Genomic DNA, 19,834 nt, shown 5'->3' with positions numbered 1-19,834 from the left:
GACCAAAGCGACATGGCACGTAGAAATAGATGATGAATTCATGGGGTAAAGTAAGATTCCCATCTTTCTCTAACTTCTTTTGTAAACCCATTTTCACAAATAAATTACTTACTAAATAGTAATAATCAATTTTATAACAATCACTTTCTAATTAACGTAGCATGGGAAAAGTAACTGAATAAATTTTTTAAAGTGCTTTACAGTGATTTGTTTTTATAACTTAAAACTGAAATCTCTTACAATGAAGTTGTGAAATAACTCAACTTTGGATGAGAAACTCCTAACTAAGTGAGATAATTCAAAAAATAAGTGTGTTTTAGTAAAGAAATAGGTATATTTATTTTACTCTTGGTCTCATTGTGCATGCTCGGAAATCTTCTGAATCTCAACAATAATGATGTTATATTTCAATTAGATTAGGTATAAAATGCAATTTCTCTATACTTTTTATTTGCTAAGAGAGAGTGCACAATAAACCACAGCGTGCATAGTAAAGGAAAATGCTTTCCCCTTTCTTTATAATTTCGAAGATAACAAAAAATGTAAGACACAGAATATACATGGATTAGAAAGAGTTGTAAACTCAAAATTAAAAGTGGAAAACCGAAAGTATGACTTTTAAAACGGTGAGCTCAAGTTGATTTGCAGATTTCGACAATCTGATAGACATGACCGCCAAAATTGACTTCTCTCCAAGAAATCTGCAGTCAACTTAAGAATGGCCCTTTCAAAATAAAAAATTGTATCTCAAAAGCCCCCTTTTTAAATAAATAGCTACAGGAGAAGGAGCAAGCGAAACCTCTCCGCTCAGGTTTACCGGCGTGTTCAGGCTTACCCTCGTCTAAGGGTTTGAAGAAGCACCCTAACATGGCAAGATTCGCAGAAATCCTTCACTCAGGAAGCAAAGCTAGTGGCAAGCCCAGGAAACCAAGGTTTTCTGGCGATTTATGGCTTGAAGTACCATTTTTATATATTCGCAGTGCATTTCAACTCATTTCGTTGCCCTTCAAAACAGTTCATTTGGTCCTCCAATCCATTTCCGCTAGTATGCGATGGGCTTTAATTTGAAAGTGCCCCCTGGCTTTAGATTTGATCCAACAGATGGGGAGATGTTGGACTACTTGCAATGGAGACTCAACGATTTGAACGCCAATAGGTTGGCCTTTATTCCTAATATCAGGATGCAGGACCATGATCCGTCTGAGCTCCCTTGTAAGTCATTTCTTCTAATTTTTTGTTTACATGTGCCAATTTTAGTGATTAGAATTTAAAAATTTTAGTGAAGACGGATAAGATTTCTTTCGCATTAATTATTTAGAAATCAATGCTGTGTAATATCTGGTCTGTGAAGATAAATATCTGATGGGGAATCCAGGACTTCTCCTTCCCTGGGTTTTGATGCTCTGGAAAATGCAGGCGTGCTGAATTTTTAGTTCTTTTTGATACATTAACCATAATCCGGTAACTATATTTGGCAATCTGTTTTTGTATATCAGGCTTTCCTGACCAAGTTAATCCTGTATTTGACTTTATGTGTGTCAGTCCCCACTGTTTTTCCCTGATCCACAGGGTGTCCAGTAATGGTCATGTTTTGCTATATGCTTCAAAAGCTCTTGAATGTACTATCTGTTCTCTTATATTGCCTCAATATAATACAATTACAGCTTTTTCGTTCTGAAAAAAAATTAAAATTTTAAAAACTCTACATCAAAATTTGATTATTGCTTATTATTAGGCGTTTTCTTCGTGAGGTTGCGTGGTCCAACACGGTTTGCCCTACCCATCTCCTCCTCTGATATTCTCTACCTGCTCATTCTCCAAAACCAGAACGGAAACTTTTGCAAAAGATGAAGATCTCGAAAGAGGATTTCAGATTTGGCCTTGATATTTTCATTTTCGAGATGGCTTCTGCCAGTGTCATAAATAAAGGCCGTAGTCTAATTAGCCGGAGGAATTGCCTGGAAAGTTAGGGAAATTTTAGTCATATTTAGAGAAAATACGGCAATGACTTTTGTAAATCCAAGTTATAGTTGTTAAACTTCAAAATTTTAGGTGTCCTAGAAATTTTTGATAATGCTGAATCCTTTTCCACCATCAAAAACACGATTCAAACACTGTCTCTACAAGATTTTTTGAAATTTTTTTACTCAGATTCCAACCACTTTTGACCTTCAAAGCAATTCCTCTGCCTTCCTGAATAAAGCTTCGATTTCTCCTTAGTCTTTTTGGTAGCAGGTGGATGGTACGGCCCCTTAATGTAACTAGAACTGGTTTCTTGCAAAGTTATAAATAAAAGTTATAAATAAGTTGATATTTTGTATGGATTTGATCAAATAAGTCCAATCATTAAACCTGCCTCACTTCACTTTTCCACACATCTTCCGTCAATGGCCTCTGCTACCAGCTATGCCTACTCCTTAAAACAAATCTTTCTCACTTCAGCACACTTCTAGTTTCCTAGATTTCCTGGGATCCATTCCTCTCAATAGGAACGCCCCAAAAGGTTACCAAGTAACTCTCAGTTTGTTAAAAATATGCTCAGTTTCAGAATACCCAAAATGCTTGACAATACAAGAAACCTATGACAGCCTCCAATGAAGATGTTCCAACAAAAATTGACTCTAAACCTTTCTTTCATATCATCGTCCTATTTTATGACCGTTCACCTGTGATTATAAGAAACGCAGATTTTGTATAATCTTTTCCTTGATTGGATGGAATAATTATCCTTTTTTTCAAAAACGTTTCTTAATTTCATTTTAAAATATTAAATTCCTCATTTCTCTTTTCTCTTTTCCTTTTTGTCAAAACCGTTTCTTAATTTTATTTTAAAGTTTTTCTTCTTTATTATATAAAAATAGATATAAAAAAATAAAAAGATTATCCACTACCTAATAATTTGTTATAAAATTTGTGATTATTTATTTATTTATAATAAAAAATTTAGTTCGCTATATGATTATTTATGGTGAAATTTATAATTTATAATTGAAATTTATAATTTATAATGATGAGTTTAGTTTGTTGTAAAATATATGAATATTTATGTTGAAATTTATAATTTATAATAATAATTTTAGTTCGTTATAAAATATATGATTATTTATTATGAAATTTATAGTTTATAATAATATTTTTTTATTAAAAGTAATATTTTTTTTATATTTATTGTTTAAAATAAAATATTATTTTTCTTAAATTTGATAATAATAAAAAAATTGAAAAAAAAATAATTAATATAAAAAATTGAAAAAAAAATAATTAATATAAAAAATTAGTTTATTTTAAAGAAATTTTATTTTTTTTGTAATTTAATTTTAATATTTTTTTTTAATATTTAATATATATAATTTTAGAAATAAATTAATTCTATGAGTAACTTAATTTACAATTATTATTATTTTTTATGTAAATTGTGAAATTTGAGGTTCAAATTCCAATGAATTTTTATGTAAATTGTGAAATTTAAAGTTCGAATTCCCGGTGGGTTTAGAAAAATAAAATAAAAAAAATCTATAAACGAGCCTAGATTTTATTAGACATGCCCTTTGAAAAAAAAAACCATGATGCAGAAAGAGATCAAAGTTGTATCTAGTGTCGGTGGAATATGTAGTTGCAACGTGACTATACCTTCTGTTTGTTTGTTTTGTTTTGTTTTTGTTTTTGTTTTTTATTTTTTGTGTTTTTTTTCTCAGACGTACATAATTATTTCCCTCGATGTTTTGGTTAAATAGTAATGCATTTAATTAATATATGTCATTAACCTAATTTCTTAATTTTTTTTAGCTCGGATTTCCATCGACGTTTTGGTTAAGTGGCAGTGCATTTAATTAATATATGTCATTAAACTGATTGCCGTTTCGTTTTTTAAGCTCGGAGGTGCATAAACATTGGCCCGAAAATATTTTTTTTAATATATTCAAAATTACATGTTTTATTTGAGTTTTTTAACCAATATTTTTTGTCTTCATTTTTTAGAATGCATATCACAATTGAGTTCCATAATTACTATTTATAGTTTTCTGGGGTTTCTTTTATATTTTTTTATTTAACTTATTTATAGATAAGGGAACTTAGTGAAAATATTTGTGTATACTATTTTTTTTTTTTTAAATATTTAGGGTTTTATGTTAAAATTTCAAACTTATGCTAAATTTAGTAAGCACTGCTTATAATTTTATAAATATGTAGTGTAAATATATTTTTCTTGTACCACAAAATAACAATGTTATAAAAGTATTAATTATTAAATAAGTTTGATCATTTATTATATTTATTGTTTATAAATTATCTTAAAGAAGATGAAGGATTGAATATTTATAAAAATTGAAACTATTAGATATTAACTCTCTTAATTAGGATCGATGATTAATTTTAAGATTGAATTCCAAAGAAATATAAATTATCAAATATTAAATATTAATTACAACTAATGTTTTATCTTATATGGTTAGAGAAAAAAAAACGTGTACATCTTCGCTAGGATATGATGTGAATGCTCTCTAGGTTTTTTTGTTTTCCGGCAAAAAAAGAACAACTATGTTTTAATATTTATAAATATATTCTAAAAAAAATATTTTTTTACACATTTAATAAATACAAACATTTAAAAGTTTTTATTCAATCCATATATAAACAAATAATAATTTAGTATTTAAATTGTATTCAAACATTTTATAACATATGAAACATGATATTTGTCATCCATATATATATATATATGATAAATTTTTATTTAATATTTAATATTTAATATTTATTCAAATATTTTATATCATATTGTTTACGATTTATTTAAATATATTAAATAAGATATTATAGAGTGTCTAAAATATAATTTTTATCTTATTTATAATTTAGATCTGAACATACTAAATTATGGGAACAATGATCATATTTCTAAATTTTAGCAAAGAAAAACATTAAAAACATACAAGTTTGTTTCAAACTCTACAAGACCTTAAAACAACTATTCAAATTTTCCAATGATCATTTAGATTCATTGTTGGGCCCAAGATTTCATTGTAAGGCAATTCAGAGGCATGTAGCCGCCACATCTCTTCTTAGGGATAAGCTACCATCGCTCGAGCTAGTTTATTTCCATTTCTGTTACTAGGCATATTTCAATATTTTACATTAATGAAATGAAGTATTATTTCTACTGCATCTTTATATTTATGGTTATATCTGTAATTTGTTGCGTTCCTTTTTAAATTTAGATCTGTGGTATCAAAGGGGTCTTCCCTTTCTCTATTTTTCTTTGCATGTCCCCAACGAGGTCGGGATATAAGGAGTTAGGGCTTGAACTGGTCGAACCTTTGCGAGACCAGCCTTGCAAATCCCGATGACTTCCCGTGGCAGATGAAAAGAAAGACGAGGGGGAAGGAGATCCTATCAAAATCTTGCTCAAAGAGGCCCTCAAGCGACAAAGGAACATGATGATGGACAACTTTTCCCAGGTCCTTCAGCGGCTACCCAGGGGCAACACATCTACCTCCAGCAGATACTCTGGAAGCACCACACCCTTTAAGGTACAAGTTAACTTTGACATTCCCAGATTTGAGGGTCAGATAGATGTAGACGCTGTAGATAAATGGTTAAATCTGCTAGAAGGGTATTTTTCTGTTAATGGTTTTCCTAGATGGGAAAAGATTACTTTTGCTCTTCTCAAAGTTGGCCCCCACGTTAAGGACTGGTGGGAAACCTACTACGAGCAGAAGGATGAAAGTACAACCTCACTGTTTTCAGCTGCACCCACTTGGAATTCATTCCGGGATGCCACCAAGGAGCAGTACTACCCTGTCGGAAGCTATGAGGATAAATACATAAAGTGGACCATGCTGTGGTAGGGAAGGGACCAAGACGTGCTGAAGTTTACCAATATTTTTCATACCCTTCGCACAAAGTTGGGTATCAAGGATATTGAGCATCATTTGGTACTCAAATATCGCGGCTGCCTACAAAGGTACATCCAGGATGAGATGGAGTTTTGGGACATCTCCTCATTCGGCACGACGTACTGATACGCTATCAAGATCGAGCAGAAGTTTAAAAAGAAGAAGCGAGACTTTGGATCTGCGAATCCAAAGCAAGGGAAAGGTGCCCCCAAACCACAGAACAAAGGACAAAGCCAAGGCAGGGTGGCCCAGGACAACCTGCCAAAGCTGCAAGAAAAGAACAACACCGCGAAGCCGAAGAAGGACATGGAAAGTGGTGTGAGTTCCATAAGAGATCCATTCACAATACAAGTGAGTGTCGGGCCAAGCAGTCACTGGTGGCCGAGCTAAAGGCTTTAGATTCAGATGCATGTTCCAACTCCGAGTTAGAACTGGGCAAGGGGAATGACAAAGGGAATTAGATTATCGATGCGGAGCCCAATGCCACCATTGCCACCATGAAGATCCAGAAGGAGGAACCCGAAGATCCAGAGGAGGAGGAGCGCCTCTTGTGCTCCCAGATGTGGGTAAAGGGTTCCCTGCTACAGTTCATTATCAACAGCGGGAGCCAAAAGAACCTCATTTTGGCATAGGTCATGAAGCGGCTAGGCTTACCGACCACTACATCCCTAACCATACACCATTGGGTGGCTTCACCAAGGACGAGATCTTCGCGTGAGCTAGTAGTGTCGCCTTCCATACAACATCAAGCACTTCATGGATGAGGTATTATGTGATGTTGCTCCCCTTGATGTTTGTGATGTATTATTAGGCCAACCATACTTGTGGAAGAGACATGTTGTGTATGAATCAAGGTCTCGTCCTGTTATTGTTACTTTGGGAAATAAGTTGTACAGGATACCGGAGGTAACATTGCCTACCGCAATCTCTTTGGTTACTGCAAAACAATGTAGTAAGCTCATTTCCAAAACTGAGAAATTTGTTTTCGTGATGATACGTCCTGAGGGAAGGAAGAAGACGGTGGCCACGACCTCCAGACAGGGCCCCTACGCACGAAAACTACAAATGGACAAGGTCGTGGAGGAGTATGAGGACATATTCACCTCCCCCGCAAGGGTTCCACTACACTGCCAGGTCAAGCACTCCATCGATCTGACCCCAGATGTGCCGCTGCCCAATGGATCAATATATCGGCGCTCCATTCTACAGAACGACGAAATCAAGAGGCAGAATCATGAGCTGCTACAGAAAGATCACGTCCGACTGAGTTCATCGCCCTGTGGGAGCCCGATCGTGTTGGTACAGAAGAAGGATGGGACTTGGAGACTCTGTATTGACTATCGGGCACTGAACAAGATCTTCTGGACCAACTAAAGGGGGGAAATATTTCAGCAAGATCGATTTAAAGTCAAGATATCACCAGGTACGAATCGAACCCTCCAATGTGTGGAAGACTACCTTTAAAGCCAAGGAGGCCCTTTTTGAATAGTTGGTTATGCCTTTCGGGTTGACGAATGCTCCTGCAACCTTCATGAGGCTGATGGATGACATCTTGCGACCAATGACCAACTCATTTGTAGTGGTATACTTGGATGACATCTTGATCTTCAGCCAGAGTTGGGAAGAGCACCTCCACCACATCCGACAGGTTCTCCAAACACTGTGATAACACAAGCTATGTGCCAATTTGGAGAAATGCACTTTTAGCATGACCCAAGATCAGTATTTGGGATACATTATTGATTAACGGGGGGTGCATGTGGATCCATCCAAGATCCAAGTCATTCGGGATTGGCCATCTTCAAGCACTCTGACAGAGCTTCGCAACTTTCTGGGTCTTGCCAATTTCTACTGCAGGTTCGTGTTGGGATTTTCTCATATTACTTGGCCCTTGAGTCAAGTCACCAAGGGAGGAGCGAAAGAAAAATTCTTTTGGTCTGAATCTCAACAGAAGCATTCACAGAGTTGAAACATCGCCTCTGCTCGCCACCAGTGCTCGCATTACCATACTTGCAACAACCATTTGAGATCGAGGCAGATGCCTCTGACTATGCTATTGGGGCAGTCCTTACTCAACACGGGCATCCAGTGGCATATCACAGCGAGACACTTTCAGACATAGTCCGAAAGTATCCCACTTATGACAAAGAGATGTATTCCATTGTGCAGGCCTGTCGACAATGGAAGCATTACATTTTGGGGAAGGAAACGGTCATCCACATAGACCACCGACCCCTGCATTTCATATAGATGTAAGGGAAGTTGCAGAATGATCACCATCAGAAGTGGTCCACATACCTGCAACAGTTCCATTTGAATATCAAGTATAAGAAGGGAAACACCAATAATGTTTCAGATTGCCTCAGGCGACAACCGATCATGGCATTGACCACTATGCTCAACTATTATGGGCACGAGACTTCTGATTGGCCACTTCTCTACAAAAGAGACCCAGAATTCGGCCACACATACTAGACACTCTTGGAGGGTCAGCGTGTTCCATATTTTCAACTCCAAGATGCCTTGTTATTCCACGTGGGTCACCTTTGTGTTCCGTCAAGCGAGCGTGCCAAGATGATTTGGGAAGCACACTACAGTTGGGTTGTTGGGCATTTCGGGGTCGAGAAAATGGTGGCAGTGATGCGGAAGTATTTCTATTGGCCGAATCTTCGACATGATGTCGGGAAGTACATCATATTTTGCACTTCCTGCATCATTGCCAAATCTACCATTAAGAAGCAAGGCCTATATACTCCGCTACCTACCCCTAGTCGACCTTGGGAATCCATCTCCATGGATTACATGTCAGGCCTTCCTTCTACTAAGCATGGAAACGACTGTGTTTTTGTGGTCATCGACAGGTTCTCGAAGATGGCCATTATGGTCGTCTGCAAGAAGAATATCACAATAGAAGCCATTGTTAAACTCTTCTTTGAACAAGTGTGGTTACACTTTGGGATCCCACAGTCTATCATCTCAGATCGGGACAGTAGGTTCCACAGTACATTTTGGTCCAATCTTTGGTTGATGTTGGACACCAAACTCACTAAGTCCACAACCTTCCATCCCCAAACTGATGGCGAGACGGAGGTTGTCAACAAGATGATCGTACACATTATGCGCATGTACAACTCAAAGCATCCACGCACATGGGATGAGAGCCTCCCCTATGTTCAACACAACTATAATCGGGCTCTCTACAGCTCGACTGGCCACAACCCTTTTTAGGTGGGCTTTGGATTCTAGCCACTATGTCCCATTGATGTGGCCATGCCATTTGCAGCTACTCAGGAAGATTCAGCTCATGTCTAGTCTTAAACAGATAAGGCAAACAACTTCATTGAGCACATCCAACATATTCGCCAGCAGGTCCACGCCATTCTGGAGAAATCAAATGCCAAGTACAAGTAGTGACATGCTCAACATCGGGTGCCACACAAGTTTCGGGTGGGCGACAAAGTCTGGTTGCATTTGCAAAAGGAACACCTTACCGGAGCCTATCGGAAACTCAGATCACTCTGATAGGTCCTTACACCATTACCAAGGCTGTGGGAGAGAACGCATTTGAGCTCAACATTCCCCCATTCCTTGGCTTGCACCCAATGTTCAATGTGGACCGCCTTTGACCATACTTTCCACCATTATTAGACACATCCGACATTGCAAAACAACTCACACCAACAGAGTTAAATCCAGATTGCATGGAACAAGCTGCAACTGATCAGATCATGGACATGCAGATCAAGCACACTCGCCAGCAGAAGATCCAACTGTATCGAGTTGTCAAAGCAGGCCAACTCCTTCACCAGGGCAAGTAGCTCACCAGGGACCAAGTTCATAGAAGTTTCCTCATCTCATGGAGGAACTCAATGTAATGGCGATTATTGCTTCCTAAGGGGGGAGGAATGTTCCAGGTGGATATTGGTGGCCACCCGCCAATTCCACTTGGACCCCCACCATTGTTTCTTTTAGCTTTTTAGTTTCCTTAATTGTCGCATAGTTTACTATTTTTAGCAGTTTTTCATGTCCTAAACTTCGGAGCCTTTTGAGACCCTAAACGACGCTTTTTTGTCAATCTACCGCCAACGATTTCTAAATAAAATTGTCTTTTCTGTTGTAGTCCTTGGAGAGATCTTTCCAACGGGGTATCATGCGCATCAAATGGAGATAATATGACCAAGTCACGACCCTAGGAAGTTGGTTGTCCAACTAACCCCAACGGGGCCCATAAACTCTTAGTGTTACATCTCCTCGGGTTAGGGTTTTGGTTGTTTAGGGTTTTCTCTTATTGTTCAACAATAAAAAGGCCCTTGAGTCTCATTGTAAGGCAGTTCAGGGGCATGTAACCGCCACATATCTTCTTAGGGAGAAGCTACCATCGTCCGAGCTAGTTTATTTCCATTTCTGTTACTAGGCATATTTCAATATTTTACATTAACAAAATGAAGTATTATTTTTGTTGCATCTCTATATTTATGGTTTGAATGAATCATCCTCGCTACGCATTGCTGAGAGGGAAAGTTGTATGAAAATTGTCCATAATTGATGCATGCAATCGTTGTGTTGCTCATTATTCCTAATATAATGTCAGTGCCTACGCTACCTTCGCAAGCAATGATGTGCAACGGTGCAATGTTAGTTGACAATTCCAACTCAAGCAATGATGCAAAATGGTGCAATGTCAGTTGACAATTTCAACTCAATTTTATATGACTAGAGATTTGAACCCAAGACCAGATATGCACAACATACATGTGAGTTGAATATGAGTGATAAAAAACAATTGGGTTGCTTGGACTTAACACTAAAAGTCGAATTGAATTGAAGTGAATTACTCATGTACGTGAACATAAGAAGAAGAAACTAAAAATGATGATTGCCAATATTGATTTGGGTCCTTCCATTTCAAAAGCTTAGTCCCTCCTCTATCCCCACCAACTGTAGAAACAATATGATCAATGGAAAAATTCTAAGAGGCTCGAGCCCATTCTGCTCCAAATGGAAATGGTCATATAAAATTCAACCATGAGTTGTGCAGACTTTTGCTTTTGGATCATAATTTACTCATAAATGCAAAAGTGCAATCTTCTCTGCCAGTCAAGAACACCTTCAGGAAACCAAATCACTATTTCCTTCTTTGCACTCTCAACTACAACACTGCCATGCATAATGTTCCTTCGAACCTCTACAGTAAAGTCACATCTAATAGTTTTGGGTTTATATGGGTTTAGATGTTGTAGGATTTGTAGTTGTGATGATTTTCCTACCAGTTGCAACAACACCTTGCCTATGGGTGTTCCTTTGCACCTCTCGATGAAATTGCTAGTTTATTATTTCCTTTACTTATAATTTATTACACCAAAGGTGTTTTCGTTGTGGGCTTGGGGTGAGCAGACACTACTCACCCTACCTAATAGCAACCCTTTATTTTCATTGTCCTCCAACAAATAAAAAATGAACACGTGGCTCTTTGACTTTGCCATCTGTCGATTGTGATGTGATGTTCATTCCCTATAACTACCCCTGCATGTTCGCCTTTACCCATTCCAATGTCACTGCCTGATCCATAATGTTGCCCATGTATTCATTGGGCAACCCCACTACAAATTCGATTTCAGTGTTCACAAACGCCTCGCCTTCACCCATTCTAAGTACCCCTTCATGTTCTCCTTCACCCATTGCATTGTCACTACCTCATATTTAATGTTTCCCATGTATCTGTTGGTTAACCCCACTACAGTTTCGATTCTAGTGTTTGCAAACGTCTCTAAAACCTGTCAGCTCGCATTGTATAATTTTAAAATTTCTTGATAATATTGATTGAATGCAGCATCCTCGCCAAGCGTTGCTTAGAGGGAAAGTTGTATGAAACTTATCCATAATTGATGCCTTCAATTGTTGTGTTTCTTGTTATTCCTAATATAATGTCATTCCCTGCGCTACCTTCACAAGCAATGATGTGCAACGGTGCAATGTCAGTTGACAATTCCATCTCAAGCAACGATGTGCAAGGGTGCAATGTTAGTTGACAGTTCCAACTCAATTTTATATGATTGGAGATTTGAACCCAAGACCAGATATGCACAACATACATGTGAATTGAATATGAGTGATAGAAAACAATTGGGTTGCTTGGACTTAACACTAAAAGTAGAATTGAAGTGAAGTGAACTATTCATATACATGAGCATACAAAGAAGAAACTAAAAATGATGATTGCCAGTTCCAACTCAATTTTATATGACTGGAGATTCGAACCCAAGACCAGATATGCACAACATTACATGTGAATTGAATATGAGTGATAGAAAAAAATTGGGTTGCTTGGACTTAACACTAAAAGTAGAATTGAATTGAAGTGAACTATTCATGTACCTGAGCGTAAGAAGAAGAAACTAAAAATGATGATTGCCAATATTGATCTGGGTCCTTCCATTTCGAAAGCTTAGTCCCTCCTCTGTCCCCACCAACTGTAGCAACAATATGATCAATGGAAAAATTCTGAGAGGCTCGGGCCCATTCTTCTCCAAATGGAAATTATCATATAAAATTCAACCACGAGTTGTGCAAAATTTTGCTTTTGGATCATAATTTACTCATAAACGCAAGGGTGCAATCTTCTCTGCCAGTCAACAATACCTTTAGGAAACCAAATTGCTATTTCCTTCTTATAAAATTCAACCACGAGTTGTGCAGACTTAAAACCACTAGTGGTTTTAAGTCAGAAGTGGGTGAAGTTAAGGAAATTGTGGAGGAAATGGGTGAGGCCAGTCTTTCCAACTCATGGTTGAATTTTATATGAAGGAACACTCACTCGGATAATTTGATTAACTGATCCATGATTCTAACAAACGTCGTGGGAACTTAGAATGTAACGACACCTAGAGAAACAAATGTCGTGGGAACTTAGAATGCAACGACACCTAGAGAAGGGGAGTTGTCACATGTCATTTGTGACTTACGTGTGTAAGGCATGTGTTCTATCAAAATAAAAAACCTATCACTTTGTAGTGCAATGTGGAAAATGCGTACCATGCCAAGGTTGCGTTATGGTTGGTTTTGGAATGATTATATCAAGATTGATGTATAAAAATGTATGTTTTGCTTGCCTTGAAGGATCTGCCCTAATGGATCGAATCTGCCACGTGATAAATTAGAGAGTTGACCTTGACTAGACAGTTGACTTTGAAGGAAGGTGGTGTTCCTGCCATAGAAAACGATTGTAATGTCATTGCTTCCCGGGCAACTGAAGGTGCTGCCAGACAGGTGCAAGTGGGCATTGGTGCTTGAAAATCCTCGAATATTTCTTCTTAAATAAGTAATCATCAAGTTGTATCCACTATTTAATTGTTATATATATTGTAGTGTTTTTATCATCAAATTTATTGATAAATTTTGGTTATCACTATACATTGTGCTCTCAATATTATAATAGCTTACATTCATGATGATAATTTTTTTCGCACATAGTGAATATATATAGGGAATTATTATCATTTAGATAAAACATTAGCATTTATTCAGAAGGGAAGTAATATGATAGTTAAAAGATCTTTTTGGTTAGGATGGATTGTTATGAAACCAGCTCAAGAAAAGATAGAAAAGATAGATCAACGCCTTAGAATTCAGCCTCTTCGAGGGGGCAACCTCCTTTACATTACATAAATGAAAAATTCTTGGATGATTCAAATGACAAAACCTCCTTTCTATATCTAGGAGTCTAAGGAATCACGATATAATCTAGCCGACCTAACAATAATAATATAAAGCCACAAAAATAACAATAGAGGGATTCTATGGGGCACAGTAATAACAATATGGGGGAAATAGGGGCACAACAATATTAATAAGGGGTATAACTACAATAGTAATGGGGTAATCACTAGTATTATAGGGACCCAACAATCCACTATTTAATTGTTATATATATTGTAGTGTTTTTATCATCAAATTTATTGATAAATTTTGGTTATCACTATACATTGTGCTGTCAATATTATAATAGCTTACATTCATGATGATAATTTTTTTCGCACATAGTGAATATATATAGGGAATTATTCTCATTTAGATAAAACATTAGCATTTATTCAGAAGGGAAGTAATATGATAGTTAAAAGATCTTTTTGGTTAGGATGGATTGTTGGTTGTACAATATTTTCCTCATTTATTCTTTTATATAAAGGAAAAATGTAAAAAGATCATCTCGCTTGTATTTGAATTAAATGGCTTCACTTGAAGAGAAAGCCTCATCACCTAATGCCCAATCCCTAGTGTTTGTTGGGCAGCAGATCTCCCCATAGCGGGTTTTTGGGGCTGGAAGCCCGAATTTTGGTCAAGTGTAATGTAAAGACCTCGTGAAATGCGGGCGTAGAGCGCAACATTGTCTGCCCTAAAATAATGTAATTTAATGTATGGAATGTGGCCTACCCATGGTCCGCGGACCATGGGATTGTATAAATAGAGCGAGGCTCTAAGTGTAAAGTGAGTCTTAGTTTTGACAAGTAACAGATAGATGCGAAGGCATGGTTAGAAGATAGAAGTAAATCTGAAGTGTATTGGGTCATAGTGGTAGGTAGAGGTTCTGCAGCTGAGTGCACAGAGGCCCAGTAGAGTCCGCAGCTGAGTGCACGGACCCTTGCAACTGAGTGCGCAGGGGGGAGTTGGGGTTGTACTTGGACAAAGAATTAATAAAAGATAAGTTGATTCTGAAATATTGTGCATCTGATCTGTATTTCTATGTTCTGGTTATTCTTTATGCATTTATATTATTTCCAAGTACGCGCGCTAATCTGAAAGTTGAGCAAGTAATAAGAATATTGGGTCCGCACAAACTAAGTTAAGCACTAATATAATAGTACAGTAAGGATAAAAGATCTAGACAACACCTCTTCGCGCTCTTTACAGAGTTACGCGGAAGCAGTTGCACAAGTTGCAAAGGACAGACGGTTGTGCGGAGCAGCGCAAGCGCGCAGACTCCGTTCGCGAACTTCCTAGACTTCATTAAGACATCCCTAAGGTGCGGAAACCTGGTTCCAGCACCCTCCCATACTACCTCGAGAGAGACCTCAGTCCGCGCACAACGGATTGTTGCCGAAAGGGCTGGTAGTTTTGGGATTTGTTTGGCTAAATCACTTTTGAACCTGGGTCAGGCCCCAACAAGCCAACAATGTTTCTAGTTAAGTGGCCAATGATTTACTGCTTTTTATTGCCCCTTAGACCCTTCTACTATTAAGTAAAGTAAGAGCAAGCTACTACCTCATCTTTGGTGTGCGCCATTTTTTTATTCATTAACTTGTTTAGATACTATTTGTAATATTACCGTCAAATAATTGAAGATACTTATTTGTTCCAACTCAAATCTATGTTTATTGTTTTTTCATCAATCTCCTCTATTTCAATATGACACACATGATCTAAGAAATGTATCATATATGTATTACATCCTTGGGTTGAGAAATTTATTTTATATTCATTACACACTTGAGTTTTAAGGGTTCTTTTACAACATTGTTATTCTTATTAGATTTGATGATTTCATATGATCATTATTCTTATTAGATTTGATGATTTCATATGATCATTATTTGAGCTAGATTATTTAAGAACCTTGAACATGCTCTATTAATGGCAAGATAAATTTCTATAATCTTCCTACCAGGTACTTTGCATTTTTAGAAACAATTGCTATTTTATTTATTTTAGATTTTAAGCTTATGTAGTTTTACAGTCTTAGTACGATGAATTTGAACTTTTTATTACTATGATATGTGAAGTGTTACACTGAAAAAGTGTTCCAAAAATTCACATTATCATATTATTACTGTGAAAGTTTAGAAGGTAAAAGTTGCTGTGGTACTGATATTTCTTCTGCTATGCAGGGTTAGGCGCTGTAACGGGAAAGGACGGTATAATGTATTTTTTCGCGGTGTGGGATAAAAAGTATTTGAAAGGTAAACGACTGGACAGACAAGTGAAAAAGGGTTCCATGAAGGGTCGCTGGAAGGAAGTGTCCGGATTTGAACCAATTAGGAGCTCCGATGGTGATAAAGAAATTGGAACGAAGAAAAATTTTGTTTTCAAAGTCGGTGATTCTTTAATAGAGTGGCACATGGAAGAATATCGTCTTTGTACGGAAGAACCTTCGCAGGTAATCTTGGTTTTGCTTTATTCACTAATCTCGATTTCGGTTCCAAAACATTTATGCCAAAGAAACACACAATATTTTTAAATTCACAATAGTTTAACTCTGGAAATGATGTTTTACATCTTTGGTCAAATTTCCATTTTTATTATCTAAATTGAATTTTTTTAGTGTGTATATGAATGCATTTAATTCAGAAATATTCTGTAATGGTAAGGAATTCAGAATCCAAATTTGTAATAATCTCTAACAAGTAAATTTCCAATAAATTAAAAAAAAAATCTAAATATGCAAAATCCAGTGCTATTTTTTCTTCCCACCCCATCATTACACATTTATAGTGTGACAGTCATGATCCACACACATTTATAAAGTGATAATCAGGACCTACTCATTTTTTTTGATATTTTTAATTAAATTAGGAGTTGTTTTTTAGTGTGATTTTTTGGATTTTCTGTGTCAAAATCTTGTGGAAAAATTTGAGGTGAAATCTTGATCTGTGTTATTTAAACTAGTGTTTTTTTATTATATATATAGATTCAGCACCCTATAAAACTTTTAAGGCACTTCAATTACACAGAATTACCCATAAAACTCGTAATTTCAACAAATTATACCTAAAAAACCCACAAAAAAATCGCACTAAAAACAACTCGATTAACAACTCTATTAACTTATATTCCCCATCATTATATATTTAATATTCTGTTATGAAACTTAAAAATTATAGACACAATTATTTCACATTTAATATTTTTAATGCATTTATAACGATTTTGTGCGTAAGTGTTTTATTTTAGTCTAATTAGAACAATAATGGGGAGGGATGAGGATTTTTCCAATCATTTTGTATCATAGTTATTAAATCTCAAAACATGGTATATAGTTGATTGTTTTATATATATATATATATATACAGCAAACACATATGTATATATTTATTTTGTTAAAATCTATTTTGTGTAATAAAATAAATTTACTTTTAAAAATATTTCAAAGATTTATGGGAGTGACGTTGAATAGAAAATAGATTTAATTCAAGGTATTTTAGTATATATTATTATAAATGTAATATTATGTTATTTTAATATTGTATAGAAATTTTGTTCGCAAAGTATTTTTCAAATATTTTGCTATTATGGTAATAAAACTTCTAGAAAACTTTATTATTATTATGAGTTTAATCAAAAGTAATTGAGGCTAACTATGCCAACACCTCTTCCAAACACTTGTTATTAACTACAACACTCTCTCGTCACATGTAATAGGGATATAACCCACATAAAGCATGTACAAAATAAGTCAAAACATACATCTACTGCTGCGACTTGATATGGCAAGAAGTATGCTCGAATAACTAGAGAGAAACTGCCCAAACATTCCTCCTAGACACCACACATGATGCCTCAGGCCTACGGTTTATCTCTGCAAGAAATTTACACCTCAAAACACAGAATAACTCTCTGGATATTATGTTGTATCTGCAACTCACTTGTGGCCCAAAACAAAAGTCAAAAACACTATAAAACAAGCACATAATCACCCTCAACCTTACCTATGATATGTGGCTATGCCCTGCAAGGAATCCACACCCATAAACTATCCAAAGGTTGACCTCTAAGCATCCTCGTTTTCTCTTACAGACCTTGGACATATGCAACCTTATTTTCTCTAGAAATCTGTATGACAAGAGTGACCAAGGGACTCCTTCATATACTCGTCCTTCTTGCTTCCTTAGATCTGATGCCATTTCAAAGATAATATATGATGAGATTGACCTTAGGATTGTCAATTATGTCTCACACTTGACCTATATTTATATGCATCAAGTGAATCCAAAGAATTTGTCTTTGGGCACCACTTTGAGCTCAAGCTGACTCGCTCAACTAGACAAATTAACCCATCATATCTTCAAAAAATCATATCTTAACTTCTACCACTCATATTTCGATGATTTTCGTTGCGTTGGATTCTCCTCACCATCCTCTATCATCTCCATCCATCACATGTATAAATCGCATCACGCTTTTGGCCCAAACATCAATGGGTGCAAAACCCCAAGCTTGGGTTTCAAGCCCACAAGGCCACTTGTGGAACTCATTCCTCCAAACCCTTTATCCTAAATGCTTGGATTACCTCCCAAGCTACAAAAATCAACACTCCCTCTTAGTGAGGGAGGTACTTCCAAGGCTAAGAAGTAACCATCATCATATAGTGACACAGGCCCATCTCATGTACATCACTGCAACATACTCTCTAGAATGAACCCTGCAATCTTGGTAGTTCCCCTGCCTCATCAAATTTAAACCTGAAGATCCCAGACCTCCATAGGTATGCTCCTACTGAGGCTAGAATCCCTCTAAGCCTACACAATCTCCACTAGCTCAATCCTCCAAGCACTCATCCTTCTCGATCAAATACCACTCATGCAAATCCTTCCAATATCGAATATAAACACCACGATGTGATGAAGACTCTAGCCTCCCAATCTGTAGTCCATCACATGAAGCCGTCTCGATCAACCTGATCTCGTCCAACCCAAAGAAACCATTGTGTTGTCCCAACGATTCATGGCAAGTCAAAGGACATCCATGATCAACAAATTTCCCTACAACAAACTGTTGTTCACCACGCTCACCACCATTCCACTAGAACTCCCAGCCAATCTCATTGCCAAGAGAGTCAAGACCACATCTCCATGTCTTTAGCTGAACCCTTTGCTCTATGACCTAGACACCCAAAACTCCCTCTGAGTTGCTTTGTTGTGCCCACTATGATTTGCTATCCCTCAAAGTAACTCAGATATGCTCTAAAACCATGTTTTTCCCATGACCTTGGCGTCTGGGATAAAATCTTAAATCACTGATCTTACCAAACCAAGAATCACAACAAAGCTACTTTGGACAATGGAATATAAATAACATTAAATATACTCGTGCACAAAATATAGTCAATTTTTTACAATCTTGTATAATAACCTAACTTTGTTATATTAATCAACTTGAATAATACAACATTATAGGGCTTCTGTACCAGGGATAATGGCCCTCATACATTCACTAGTACAAGAAAACAAAACTGGAGCTTGGTGTCATTCCATCGACAACTAATCTACCCTCAATAAGATACTTTGACAATATGCCTGTCACATACACTCTCAGATCCTCTCGGTCGTACCTTGTACCTACTCGATCTGTCGACTCCCGATCCGCAACACTTCCTCTATCAATGATCCAAGTTCATCTTCTTATTGAACCCCAACTTTTCAATTTGCTCATTAGTTGTGCCTTAGTCCATCAAGGGAACAACGTATCGACTCCTATCGATTTGTTCACAGCTCCACTTGTGAACAAATCTCAAGCGCCCACTGCTGCTCCTCAACTATTCAGGGACTTCAACCCAATATGGTCTTCCTGTGTTGCTCCAATGTGGACCAACATAGGGTATGGAGGGCTACCACCTATTACTACAATATGTCCATCTCTCACACTGAACACAGGCTAGGAGGACATCCCATCATCTATTGTAGAAGTTCTTCTCCACACACAATTATAGGGTAGCTCAACTGCTCCTCTTGACTGATCAAACATTGACCTCAACTTCTGCCACTCTAGAAACCACCTAAGTCCATGAAGATGGTGCACATTGGGCTCCAACCTGGACACTATCATGTTTTCCTCCAACAGACCATAAATTCCCAATATAATTTTGACACATGGCTACCTCTCATGTTTCCCTCCAATAGATCACATGTGACCAATCTTGTTGTAGCATCTAATCCTATTTAGGGCAT

At 36.8% G+C, this 19,834-nt stretch overlaps 1 protein-coding gene across 1 annotated transcript in view; it reads left to right on the top strand.

Annotated features, from left to right (window-relative positions):
* Positions 1 to 797: 797 nt before the first annotated feature.
* LOC149211600 (uncharacterized) overlaps positions 798 to 19,834 on the top strand; it is a 61,098-nt gene continuing 42,061 nt past the window's right edge. The window contains exons 1-2 of the mRNA XM_089390465.1: positions 798 to 1,212; positions 15,779 to 16,047. Of these exons, the coding sequence (XP_089246591.1) occupies positions 1,053 to 1,212; positions 15,779 to 16,047 (429 nt within the window). The 5' untranslated portion in view covers positions 798 to 1,052. The remainder of the gene's footprint in view (positions 1,213 to 15,778; positions 16,048 to 19,834) is intronic.

This window comes from Pinus tabuliformis, chromosome 1_1 (genome assembly GCF_031772625.1).
Source record: "Pinus tabuliformis cultivar Carrire ecotype Pingquan chromosome 1_1, CPIR1, whole genome shotgun sequence".
Classification (NCBI taxonomy): Eukaryota; Viridiplantae; Streptophyta; class Pinopsida; order Pinales; family Pinaceae; genus Pinus; species Pinus tabuliformis.
This window is presented reverse-complemented; position numbering and strand designations above follow the sequence as displayed.